We start from the raw sequence: 12490 nt of genomic DNA, 5'->3' as shown, positions 1-12490 counted from the left end.
CTGTGTTGCACTTCAGGCTTAAAGCCAGAGATTCTGAGCCATGCGTGTCTTCTTTCCGTGACACCCATCATCATGAGCCTGCTGGAGGTGTCTGCACCTTCCAGGGCGGTCTTGAGGCAACAATTTGCCGCATTCTTCCCGTCTTCCACCAGTTTCTCGGCCTTCTGCCTGGCCTCCTGGGGTAGGTCTTTCACCAGTTTCCCTAGCTCCTCCATGATCTGGTACATGTGCCTGTTTATGAGGGCATTGGAATTAGCCATGCGCCATTGGGTTGCGGCATTCCGTTCGATCCTTCTGCCCACTAAGTCCATCTTCTTGCTCTCCTTATCAAGAGGTGGTCCAGAAGTAGTGGCCACTTTAGCCCTCTTCCTTGCTGTGGCTGCGATGATTGAGTCAGCTGAGACCACGCCTCGGATGTAGGCTGGGTCCTTCGATGAATGTTAGTACTTTTTTTCAGTTCAGGGAGTAACTGCCTTGCATGTTGCGGGCTCCCTGAATGCTTCCATCCCCTGCGCCAAGACGATGTCGAGCATAGGTAGATACTGGCTCCTTGTTTGCGTGGGGAGCAATGTCTCGAGGAGAAAGTCCGCTTTCTGCTTCTCCTCGTCGAGCTTGAGCTTGAAAGCTGTTGCCGCCGACCTTATCACCGAGTTGTAAGCTCCGATGTCGTCTGGCGGCGATGGCCTCGAGGGGTATGTGTCGACCGCCTCTTCTGGGCTTTCGGTGTCGACATCCAAGTAATCCTCCTCCTGCGGGTCAGAGGTGGCTGACTCGGCGTCCAACCTGCTGTCCTCTTCCTCCCCATAGCTGTAAGCCTCGTAGGGATTCTCGTTGTCTTCCTGGTCGTCGACCATTTTGGTGCCAGGCTCATGTTCTTCGACCTGTTAGTCTTCCTCCTAGACCATTTCCTACATGGTTGGCTTGGTCTTGTGGGGGATCGTGAAGGCTCTCATCTTGGCGTCGAAATCCTTTTTCCGCTGCAAGATGTTCTCCATTTCGGCTTCTAGTCGCCGTTTTTTCTTTTCCATCTCGGCTGCGTTGTCCGCGCCGGATTGTTCGGCCACTCTCTTCGGCGCCTGGCTCGACTGCGAGAGTTTCGGCATCGAGGACTTGGATGTCGAACTGGGTTTCGGGTCCTTGTACGGCGTCGAGGCTTTAGGGTCTTTCTCCCTCGACGTTGATCAGTCCTTTTCGGGGACGATCTTAGACGACTTCTGCTGCTCAACAGCTCTCGGCGCCAGGGACTCCTTCTCAGAGGATCCGCTGGGCCTGTGGGTAGCCGCGGACGCCAGGTGTGTCTGCGTTGGCGCTTTCGGGGTCTTGCCCTCGTTTTTTCGAGACTCTGAGTCTCTCGTGCTCTTGGGGAACGACGAGTCTCCTACCTTATCAGATGTCTTCGTGTAATCGGTCTCTACGACCGTGTAGCCGTCGTCTTCGGCGGCAGCGTTGTCCTCTTCCTCCGAGGACATCCCCAGCTCGTACAGCGATGGCGTCGGGGCTTTTCCTTGGAGGGTGGCGTGCGCTACCCTCTGGCTCTTCCTCACACGAAGGGTCTTCCGGGCGAAGACGGAGCAGGCGTTGCAGTCCTCGCTTCTGTGTTCTACCGGTTTACAAAGGTTGCAAACCGGGTGTTGGTCTTTCTGCACGAACTTGTGGTGGCAGTTAGGGCAGAACTTGAACGGCGTGTTGTCCATCATTGAGTGTTTAGGCCGTGCGAACGTCGACGATCGTCGAAGTCCTCGATGATTTCTCCTTTTCGCCGGGCAGTGTTCAGTGAAGTCTTTCGTAGTCTTCTTCTTTCGATATCTTCTCGAATTTCAATCTTTTCCTAGTACTTTCTCCAAAAATGTCTGGAGCCCAACGGGAACGATCCAGACCCGACCGCGGAAAAAAGAATCTGAAGATGGCGCCCAAGGGTGGGAGCTTCCGCAGGAAGCATGCCGACGTCACCGGAAATACACCCAGGAAGGGGTGACGCCGACGCCCACCTGGGCGAGGAAAAAAAAAAAAAAAACAAAGTAAAGACTACGAATCCAGACCCAACCACAAGACCGCGGAATATGCACAGCATAGTGAATCCAGAAAGATTCACGCTGCAAAACTATTATATACCCAATGCTGGAGAACTAAATACATTTTTCTTGCCTCTCAAAGTCCATGGCCTTTTGAAGTCATTCAAATTTTTCAAAGAGTCCTATAACTAAGAAAATATTCCAACATTAAGGCCATATTGGTATGGAAGGTGGAGACTTGCCAGAATCCTAATTATACTCTTGAGGGGTATGTAGAATTGAGCACACCTCAGATTTAGTTATCAGGAAATAAGTATGTTAGTTGATGGTAATTATTTTACTTTTTTAGTTCTTTGTAGTGCGTGTGAGATCTAGAAGAGGAGCACTGTTTGAGGAACTTTTATATTTGCTTTAAATCCTTCCCTGAAAATGTTTTACTCCGATTGGGCCACACCAAAGTTGATAGCAGGGAGACAGTAATGCAGAAGCGTTTAAGACTATATATCAGGGACAAATTATCAGAAACCTACACAATGCCCTAGTATGCTCACAATGCTTAATTTAGAGGCACCAACACCCAACCAAACCATGCCCCGCTACTGGAAGTCTTGTATAAATGTGTTGCTCAAGTAGGTCATCAGGTGCCATATGTTTGCTTGCCCCGCCCAACCACCACTCCTTGCACCCAGGGATGATTCAGCGCAGTTTGAAAATAGTGAGAAAGTTTTTCACTGTCATTCCCTTCATTTGCACAAACTCTATGCTACTACAATCTTACCTGTAGGTAATCCCGGTCTTTTAGAGTAATGAGCAGTCTCTCCAAAGGAAAGCTCTCTGGGCCTTGCATCTACTGCAACAATTATGAAGAACCATGTTGATTTCTAATTAACAGAGCAGGCTGGATCTAGGTTTCCCAAACATTCAGCATGTGAATGACAGCTAGTATAACAGTTTCTCACATGATATGCACATTAGAATATTGGGTAAAGTCCATACAGATTTAACCAACAAAATGCAAAAAACGTGAAAAGTGATGCCTGGATAAAAATGCCCAGAGAACAAGCATGTGCTTGCTTGGAATCAAATATTTCTTTCAGAAACTGTTGCTTCGTTTCTGGTCATCACCACCATTAGAAGTAACATTTTCAGAAACAGGAAAAAAATCTCAACCAAAAATAGATTAAAAACAGAAGAAAAAAACAGGTTTCTCCATTCTTTTAATTTTATTTCAGTAGTTTTTTCTTTTTCTTTCTATTTTTATTGTTTTGTGCCAGATATGGCAAGGAGTGATTACAGTCAGTTGTCATTAAAACATTTGTTCGCAATACAGACCCCCACCGACTCCGAACTGACCCATTTTATGTGCTTTCAGCTGGTTATTCTATTCACCACCACCAGGACTGGGTGGATTGGGAGCTTGAGAAAAGGAAGGAGTCCAGGAGAGGAATGCTACAAGCCACAGCAAGGATGAGCTGTATTTAATAAAAAAAAGGGCGGCCACAAATGATACAGTAATGAGGTTACACAATTAAATCCCATAGCATGACTGAAGGCTTTCACTGGATTTGACGTCATCACAATGGAAGGCATTAAAAAAGTGGAGTAAACCAACGTTGATACAGTCCAATCTAGTCCATTAGGCAAGATGGTGCAAGTAGTCATTAAATTAAAAAGTGCCCTACCCTTACCTAAATGGCTAGCAGACATGGAGAACAGCACAACTGATGGATCATCGGAGCTTTCTCCATGTAGCTATAAAAATGTGTTGTCACATGGCACATTTTTAAACACTGGAAAGGGGTGCCACTATGGACCTCTCTCGCTTTCTTTTACAGGTACAAATTCTAGATTCAACTATCTCAACTATGCAGGAAATTGACCATCCTGCAAGGATTGCCGCCCCTAATTCACTTTGTCTTGAAATATATACAAGTTGTTTGTAGTAGCAACAGCAATGATGTTTTCCTTGGGATGCCAAGCTGTGTGAAGAATCTTCTTGTTGAAGTCTAAACTGTCAACGCTTATTTCGTCCTTCTTCCTTTTGCCACTTGCACAAACTTTACGTGGTTTCAAAACTGTACGTGGTTTGTTGTTTTCTCGAGATGCTTCCAGGGTAATGTCTCGTTTCGTATTTCGATCAAACATTCTAAAGAAGTTATTGTAAGATCCAGTCATGACAACACTAAAAAAAAATCAAAAATATATTTGTTAGTGTAAAGTATGATGGAAAAGGAAGGCAGCTACTTAACTACATATGAGAACTTGGACATTCTTTTCAAACTCGTGAGCATTAGGTCAATAAAACTGATTCGCAAATGTGTTACAATATATAGATTAACATGTTTTAATGGATGTATATTTAAACTTTGGTTTTCCCTTAAACTAATGAAGTGAGAATGTAATAAACAGTATATGCATGATTGGATATATGAGCAGTAACATGCTTAAAATGAGCACTAAAAGTACATAATTCTAAATAAATTAGAATGCTTCAGCTTACATTTTGATACAAAGATACTTTTGATTATGTGCAGCTATTTCATTTTGTGGACAGCAACACGTTTGCAAAACAATTTGCAATAGTCTTCAAATGGCATAATCATGTTAGGATGCAATGTTTACAAAAACTGATGTTTTTGCTTCCTCTTCCATACAAACCTAGTGGTATAGTGGCAGTGTGGGTTTGATTTATTGCATTGCTAGAAAGATACAGTATATCAAATTCAATGTTGCCTTAGCTAGAAAATGACGCAAGGAAACAAGTCATTCTACACAGTGCAAACAAATGTTACTCTGAATTCATTTCTTAGGGCAGAGGATTCCAGAATCATGTGGCAAGCAATGTTTTATGTAAAGAAGGGTATTTTCTCCATGTGGTTGTCTGCTTTTTGGTAGACTATTAAAATGAAGTTCACCGCTCTTTCACTGAGCTTTTGCAAACAGCTGAACGTAAGCTCAAGGTTTATGGCCTTCAACCATGTGCTCAAATCAGGCAGAACAATTTACTTACCTTCATAACACTCTTTCTGGTGGTTACTCAAACCTCAGACTCCTCACCTTTTGAATTCCCGCCAGACTAGATCTGGAACCGGTTTCCAGCAGGTGCTTCCTCGCACCAGTAGGTGGCAAGATCAGATTCCAAAACCACCTTGTTCCACTTGCAGCACAGCTGTAGATAGGTGCCACTCCTGCATTCTGATATCAGGTCTTCATTTCCATGCCCTGTGACGCAGCTCCCGACTCTTGAACCAGAAAGTTCAGGTCATCACAGACTCCTAAAATGAGTGTTTGGTGGCATTCTGATGAGATGTCAGGTAGACATCTGTTCATAGGAAAACAGGAGGGTAATGTGAAGTCACATGAACCAAAGACAGATTTATAGGAAATGGGAAATAGGTCTATATTATAGAGCAAGAACAACAAGGACAGGCAGACAAATGACATTGTACAGCATAGTATAAATAATCAAAATAGAAAATAAATCTCATCTGCCAGACCCCAATCAGGGCGGCCCAGTGGCCAAACAAGAGCTACTGGGCCTCAATCATTAGCTTTGAAGTTACTTACCGCTGATGTCAAGGGGTCAATTCATCAGTTAAGCTCGACAGAAAGGTATTGTTGGTGGTGCTCGAGCTCAGAACTCAACTACCACGCATCAGCGCGATAACAGTGCTTTACTTTTAAAAGATAAAGTACACTATTACACACCAAAACCAAATACTACACTAGTAATAACCAGGTACTATTTAGTGAAGTGTGGTAGGGTCACAGAGTCGTAATAGGCTACCCTATTCTTCTTCCTTTGGGTTTCCGTTCCTTTCCTTTTTCTCCGGACTCGGCGGTTCTTCCCTCCTGGTACAAATTTCTATGGTAGTATGAATAAAGGCTCAGGTATGAATTAACCACCCTCTAGTACGCTCAATGCGCTTAGTTTATCACAGTTCAAAATAACCCAAGTATTCTCACCACAATGCGTGTCCAGGGGGTAAAAATACTAAGCAGGCACTAATCAGTCTCCTCCCCTGTAGTTGGAGCATTCTTAGATATCAGCACTCTGGGAAAATAACAGGCACATTTTAGGCTCAGAATCTTAGCTGAGGTGATTTAAATCTTGCACTCTAAAGGCTTCTTACAAGATGGCAGTCTTAAGGTTAAAGTTGGCGGTAAAAAAAATCCTTAGCCCAAAGGTGGCATAGGTCCTGATTAAAGACCGCTTTTCCTTGGATGGTTCTGCCACATTTTGAACGGAACAGGTTACGTACGTCCTGTTTAAGCATCTGTCTGCAGCATGTAGTTCTTTAGGTTCACCTGTCTGGAAACTGCTGCGATCTAGTGTTGGACTTACACGTTTGCAACTTTTATCTTTCAAGAATTCTCTTGAGTCACAAGGCATATGGTGACTGCCCATGTGCAATGCAGGCAACAAGGAGTAAAGGCTTCATGTTAGATGGCTTTTAGTCCAGTGGTGAGAGTGGTAGAAGAATGTGGTGCATGCACTACATAGACAGCATGTGAATGGAGCAGGTGCCTGTAATAAGTTCCTTAATACAGTCTGGCCATCTACAGCTTCCGGTCTAGCAAGAACATCCATTCAGTAGTTTTTAGGTAATGCCTGGGGTTTTCCTAAAAGTGGCTGCTTTACAAATATCAGCAAAATGGATATTTTCTAGCAAAGCCATGGAAGCAGCCTGTTTTTTTGTGGGACAGGTGCCCTGAGAAGTACAGGAAGAATTCTTGGGTTTAAGGTAGCAGTCTTGAATATGCCGGACTATCCATTTATCACAGGGGTCTGGCAACCTTTTCTGTAAGAAGGGCCATTTATGTTCATTGAAAATCATCCTGAGCTACTAATTTTTAGTGTTGTAATAGTGACCACATCACATAAGATTACATTAGTGGGCAACATATACAAGGCTATCAGCAAAGATCACCTCGCTGCATCAGGCATGGTTGCCAGCAGTAATGTAAAAAGGGTCTGTCAATGGTTATTGCCTTTATGTGTATAATATAAAACAACCATATCCGCAATGCTCCTGGCATCAAGGTAATAATATCAGTAATAGGTGTTCAAGGTTGCATGATTAACACTCAAATATCAACTTGAAATATATTTTGAAATGTAAACCATTTTTCTCCAAACATCAGTTTGAGTTGTGAAAATACACATTTTTGTCCCCAACATACATTTTTCAATTTTGGTAAACTTTTATTAATCCCCTAAGCAAAAACCATCTAATGGACTACTTTGGGCTGCACACAAGAGAGCTACTTACAGGTAGCTAGAGGACTACCAGTAACTCACAGGCTACTAGTTTGAGAAACCAGATTGAAATAGGCTTACCTTTTTAGAGTTGCGAAAAGCTACACACAGCTGGTCTGCTTAACAAAAGGACTTTGTCCTATGAATGTAGTACACAAGAGCCCTCTTGAAATCTAAAATGCGGAGAGCTCTCTCTGTCACTGAATATGGTTGTGGAAAGAGAATTGGGAGTTTTAGATTGTGGCTGAAATGGGCAGGAACTTTGGATTTGTCCATATTAAATCTCTATTGTGGACAGAATGTAGGGCTGCTTCAATGTGAGCGCTTGCAGCCTACTAAAGTGCCTAATTGAGGTCAAAGCCATTAAGAATGCAGGGGCAGTAATGCATTGGCTCAAATGGGGGACCCATACATCTGGTATGAACTATATTCAGGTTCCATTGAGGGACAGGTGGCACCATTGAGGGAAAGACTGTTGAGGCCCTCCTTGAAAGCCTTGAGGACTAGTGTACACAACCAGGAAGAGTGCTCTCTCTTCTACACGAATCAGCTAACTGATGTCTAATGGAGGAGTAAGCTAACCCTAATTGTTAATGGTGAAGGAGGTAGCATATGATGTCCTGCACCACAGAGCTGTCGATCTGCTTTTGTATACTGTTCCAGACAAAGCATTTCTATTTTGCTGCATAGAAAGCTTGAGTAGTCTATCTGCGTGCTTCTTTGAAGATGTCCATAATGAACTTTTGCAGGAACCATAGATAACCAACCTCAAGGACGACTGGGGCCAGATCTCTAGGTTGAGCTGTTTTGGCCTGGATGTCCGATCAGTCACTGGTTTTTGGTGAGCTCTGCTCTGCTGGAAAGCTTTTCTATTCAACTGATGGACACTTAGTATAGTGGAGTATGAAGGCTGCCTGGACCAAGTGGGAGCCACAAGGACAAGTGTTGAATGTTTGCCTCTTCTTCCACACCACCAGCAGAATGAGTGGGAAGGCAGAAAAGCATAAGCAAAGTTTCCTGAACAGTTCAGGATCAGGTCCTCCAACGATTAACACCGGAACTACTGGTAGCCCCCTGGCTATGTGCAAGTGGCTCTATTGTGTTTGTAGCCAAGCATACTACATTAGAAGCTTTTGTTTGGTTGATTTAACAAACGTATACCAAAGTTTAAAAGCATGTTTGAGAAGAAAATGTGTGTACTTGCAGAAATCAGAAGGAGTTGTTTGGCTGAATATGGTTGAATTTTCAAAATATAGGCGACGATATTGCAGTGATTAATCACACTGTAGTGTGGTTTATGGACCTCTTTCTGTGTGCATGTTAAGTTAGCATGGCTTATTAGGAGATAAACGCCATTTTACCCGTTGCTGCTTTTTTGTACACAACACTGCTTAGCTGTTTTGGCAGTTAGCTTTCACAAAGGTCTATACATGAGAAAAGGTTTGTTTTTCGACCTCTCTAGACCTACATTGTGCCCCTAGTCTGAACAGTGAGTGCTGAGCCGCCAAGGTTATCATAACGTGCAAGCCTGTTTATCGGCGTGTCTGTGTAACAAATTCTAGACAACAATTTGGCAGTGGCAAGCAGAGTAGGATTCTGGTGCCTTTATCATAGCACATTTGCCAGAATTTGAACACACTTGGAAGATTCCAGGCATGCAGAGAGACTAGCCGATCCTGATGTAATTTACACTTAGTGAGCGGACAGGTAAATGGGGTCCCCCTAAGAAAGCTCAAGAGACCTTCTATAGTTTTATAATACAAAGTTCCTAGATAGGGAGGGTGCTTAAACTAGGCACTTTTATGACCTGTTTGCACTATCATTGTAATAGGATTCCTCCTTTTGTATTTTATGGCATTGTAACCATGCGGACCGTATTATTCTTAATCATATGTATGCTTATGTTGATTAAAATACTGCACTTGAGATCACGTCGTTAAAATAAACATTTTAAACTTACTGTGTCTCTATTTTACTTCTGTTGTGGACTGGTATGAACATATAACAAGAGTGTTCTCACTTCCCACCATTCCTGAGATGGTCCTAAGTCGCATGTTCTAGGTTGTCTAATCATGGGTTTCTTTGCTATAGGACGAACAGCTAATGTGCCACTGATTGCTAGTCTGGTAGGGGATTTTGGGTACTAAGGCGAGTTTTGGCACACCCTAATTCACTGAGGTCCTAAGTCTCTATGTACAGTTCTGTGTCTGAGCAGAATCCCTGTAACAATATGGCATTGGGGAAACTTAATACTAATATTACCTTGGTGCCAGAGAAATTGCAGCTGTGGTTGTATTAACCACGTAGGGATATGACACATTGACAAAGCATTTTTATATTACTCTTAGCAACTGTGCTTAATAAACTGAGATGATGGTTGGTAATCTTGCATATAGTGGCCAATAATGTAATCTTGTTTCGTTGTGATAATTTTTACAACGCTAATAATATCAGAAACTCGGGAAGGTTTTCATTGAGCTTAAGTAGCTCTTACTACAGAAGAAACTGGAGATGCCTGCCATAGACTGTGGGAACCTACAGGCGAAGATTGGGAATTTCGCATTTTCTGGGGTGTCAAACAAGTAATCCGAGAAGTTCCCCAGTATTTGAAGTAGCTGTTCAGTACTTAGGCAGCGAGTTTCCACTTGTGGAATTCTTGGTGACCTGCTGAGAACATCTGCCAGGTTGTTGTCCACCGACAGAAGATACTCTGCTATCAAGTCAGTGGGGTAACAAATGGCCTCAATCTATATTGTTTGAGCTACAAGGGAAAGGCGGAGAGAAAGGATGCTGCATTGCTGCTGTAGGTAGTACATCGCTGTCATGTTGTTGGATCAGACTAGTACTACCTTGCCCTGTATCGGAAGGAGGAAGGATTTAAGAGCTAGATGGATTGCTAGAATTTTGAAATACTTGATGTGGTAGCCCTGCTGTTGTGGGGTCAACAACACATACTGCTGTGAGAATAAGACCATCCCAACCCTGCTTGTGATGCATCCGTAGGGATGTTGACCTGTGGTAAAGGGTCTTTGAAAGGCAGAACCGGCAACAGGCTGTTGCTGTTACACCATTGCAGGCAGTGATAAACACGTGCCTTTGCCAACACTAGATCCTCCATCTAACCCTCAGCTGCGGACCATTGGGCTGCAAGGCATTGTTGAAGCAGATGCATGTGCAACCTGGCATGGAGCAGTATGGGAATACATGAGGCTATCATGCTGAGAAATCTCAACTGTTGTGACTGGTAGAGGACTATTCGGATGAAAAAGAGGGCCCAACTGTTGAAAAGTTATGTCTCTGCTAGCTGGGGTAGGCTTTGCCTGTAACCAAATTGAGAGTCAACCCTGGAAAGAGTTTAATCTTCTTTGGGAAAATATGTGATTTGGTGAGGTTGATGGTAAAGCCTAAGGTGTGAAGTAGAAATACAATGGATTGTGTATGGGTGAGGCATTGTCATTTGCTTGAGCCTTCGATCAGGTAATCGTTCAAATAGAGGAAAATGCGAATGTCCCCTCATCTTAAATGTTCCGCAACCACCACTAATCATTTGGTAAAGACTCAGTTGGTGGTTATGTTGAATAGTAAAACACTGAATTTGTAAAATTGGTAATGCTGGCCACTTACCAGGAAGCACAGGTCGCGTTTGTGGGCTGGTGATGTGGGAAACATGCATCCTGAAGGGTTGTTACCAAGTAGAAGTGTTCTGACACTTTGTATCAGATGAGGTCTGAGATCTAGTATTGGTCTGAGGGACCTACCCTTTTTGTGAATAAGAATGCACTTAAAGTAATCCCCCCTTCCTTCTTTTAGTGTTGCGAGGGGACAGGTTTGATGGCACTTTTTTGAAGGAGAGTGTGTACTTCTCCCTCTAGAAGAAGTTTTTGCTGGGGCATGAGGTGCGAAGTTATATATGAGGGGTATGAGTGAAACTAGACCGTAACTGTTTTACACTATGGCTAGAAACCATTTGTCCTAGGTGATTTCCTGCTATTTTGGCAGGAAACCTTTGATTCTCTCCTCAACAGGTGTTATGTGGTTAGGAGGGCGGAGCAGAAAGTCAATGTTTAGTAGTAGTGGAGGCACCCTTACTGGAACATCCTTTGTTATTGTTGCCTCTATATCCCCCTCGTGAAGAACGTCTAGAGGTGTAAGGCCAGTAGGACTGCTGTTGCTTTTGGTAGGAGCCCGCATCTAGGGAGGTGGTCTTACATTCTGCACAGTATTGCTGCCTGCAAAAGGACCCCATTTGACCAGTAGGTTGTAGAGATCCTGTGGCTTTAGGCATATCAGTATCCTTTTTAAGCTCCTCTAACATTTGGTAGACCTGCGGGCCAAACAAACTATATTCACTAAAGAGAAGATTGAGTAGGTGCCTGCTGAACCTCAAACTTAAATCCTGAGATACAAAGTCATGCATGTAGGTGAATAAGGATGTGTTTACTCCTTGTGCGAGCTAGTGTCGGCGGCATTTAGGGCCAAGGTATAGTTGCGTCGAGATAGCCCTTCCCTCTGTTACCAGTTCCTCTTCCCTTTGCCTGGACTCAGGCGGAAGGAGTTGAAATAGCTCTTGCATTTGGTCCCAGTGGTGTCAGTGGGCAGGGGTACCCAGGAGGGTCTCTAGATTTATCCCAGGGGACTCGCCCTCACCTGGTTACCCCAGTTGTGTCATAGCACATCCTCATGGTAGGGGCTATGTGATGCTGTGGAGGAATGTGAACCCTGAGGGGCACATGCCCTTGGTAGTATGCAAAGAGGTGTTAGGTGTGGGAGGAGTTGGTGAAGGAGGAGAAAAAGGAGGCAGAGGAGTGGATAAGATAGGTGCCCTTGCGCCTCTTTATTTGGGAACTGGTTCTGATGCTAAAGCTAAGTCCTCCTCAAAGGTCAACTTCCGCTTGGTGGTAGGATTGGCTGCCCGAGTCCTTAAGGCTTTCGGAGCTGCTGGACTTCGTCATTGAAGGGTAAGGGCTCTAAAGCCACACCCTAGAGTTTGGCGGTGTCGGCGGCGAGGTAGATCCCAGTGTTTTTGTACTGAAGTAGGTGTCAACTCTGGGAGGGCTTCTGGTGCTGGCGGCACCTTGGAACCTGTTGCAGTTTGACCCCGGTATGGGCTTTGGCGCCAAGAAGGCCAAGATCTTAGAATGGACAGTTAGTCCAAATATTGAAAGCCTGTGGATGCAGAGGGTACTAGATCTGTGGGCTTCTTAGGAGTTAACCCTGA

The 12490-nt window shown here is 44.1% G+C and overlaps 1 protein-coding gene across 5 annotated transcripts in view; it reads right to left on the bottom strand.

The window, feature by feature from the left end:
* Positions 1 to 3216: 3216 nt before the first annotated feature.
* LOC147658884 (serine/threonine-protein phosphatase 2A 55 kDa regulatory subunit B alpha isoform) overlaps positions 3217 to 12490 on the bottom strand; it is a 433385-nt gene continuing 424111 nt past the window's right edge. For 4 of the 5 annotated variants that reach the window (XM_086952059.1, XM_086952061.1, XM_086952058.1 and 1 more), the window contains one exon: positions 3217 to 4194. In XM_086952059.1, the coding sequence (XP_086808185.1) occupies positions 3915 to 4194 (280 nt within the window). In that variant the 3' untranslated portion in view covers positions 3217 to 3914. Of the gene's footprint in view, positions 4195 to 5983; positions 6067 to 12490 lie in introns of those variants that run through there. The other variant, XM_086952062.1, reaches the window with a different exon arrangement.

Source organism: Lissotriton vulgaris, unplaced genomic scaffold, assembly GCF_964263255.1.
Source record: "Lissotriton vulgaris unplaced genomic scaffold, aLisVul1.2 SCAFFOLD_752, whole genome shotgun sequence".
Classification (NCBI taxonomy): Eukaryota; Metazoa; Chordata; class Amphibia; order Caudata; family Salamandridae; genus Lissotriton; species Lissotriton vulgaris.
Note: the sequence above shows the minus strand (reverse complement) of the source record. Positions and strands in the feature narration are given on the sequence as shown.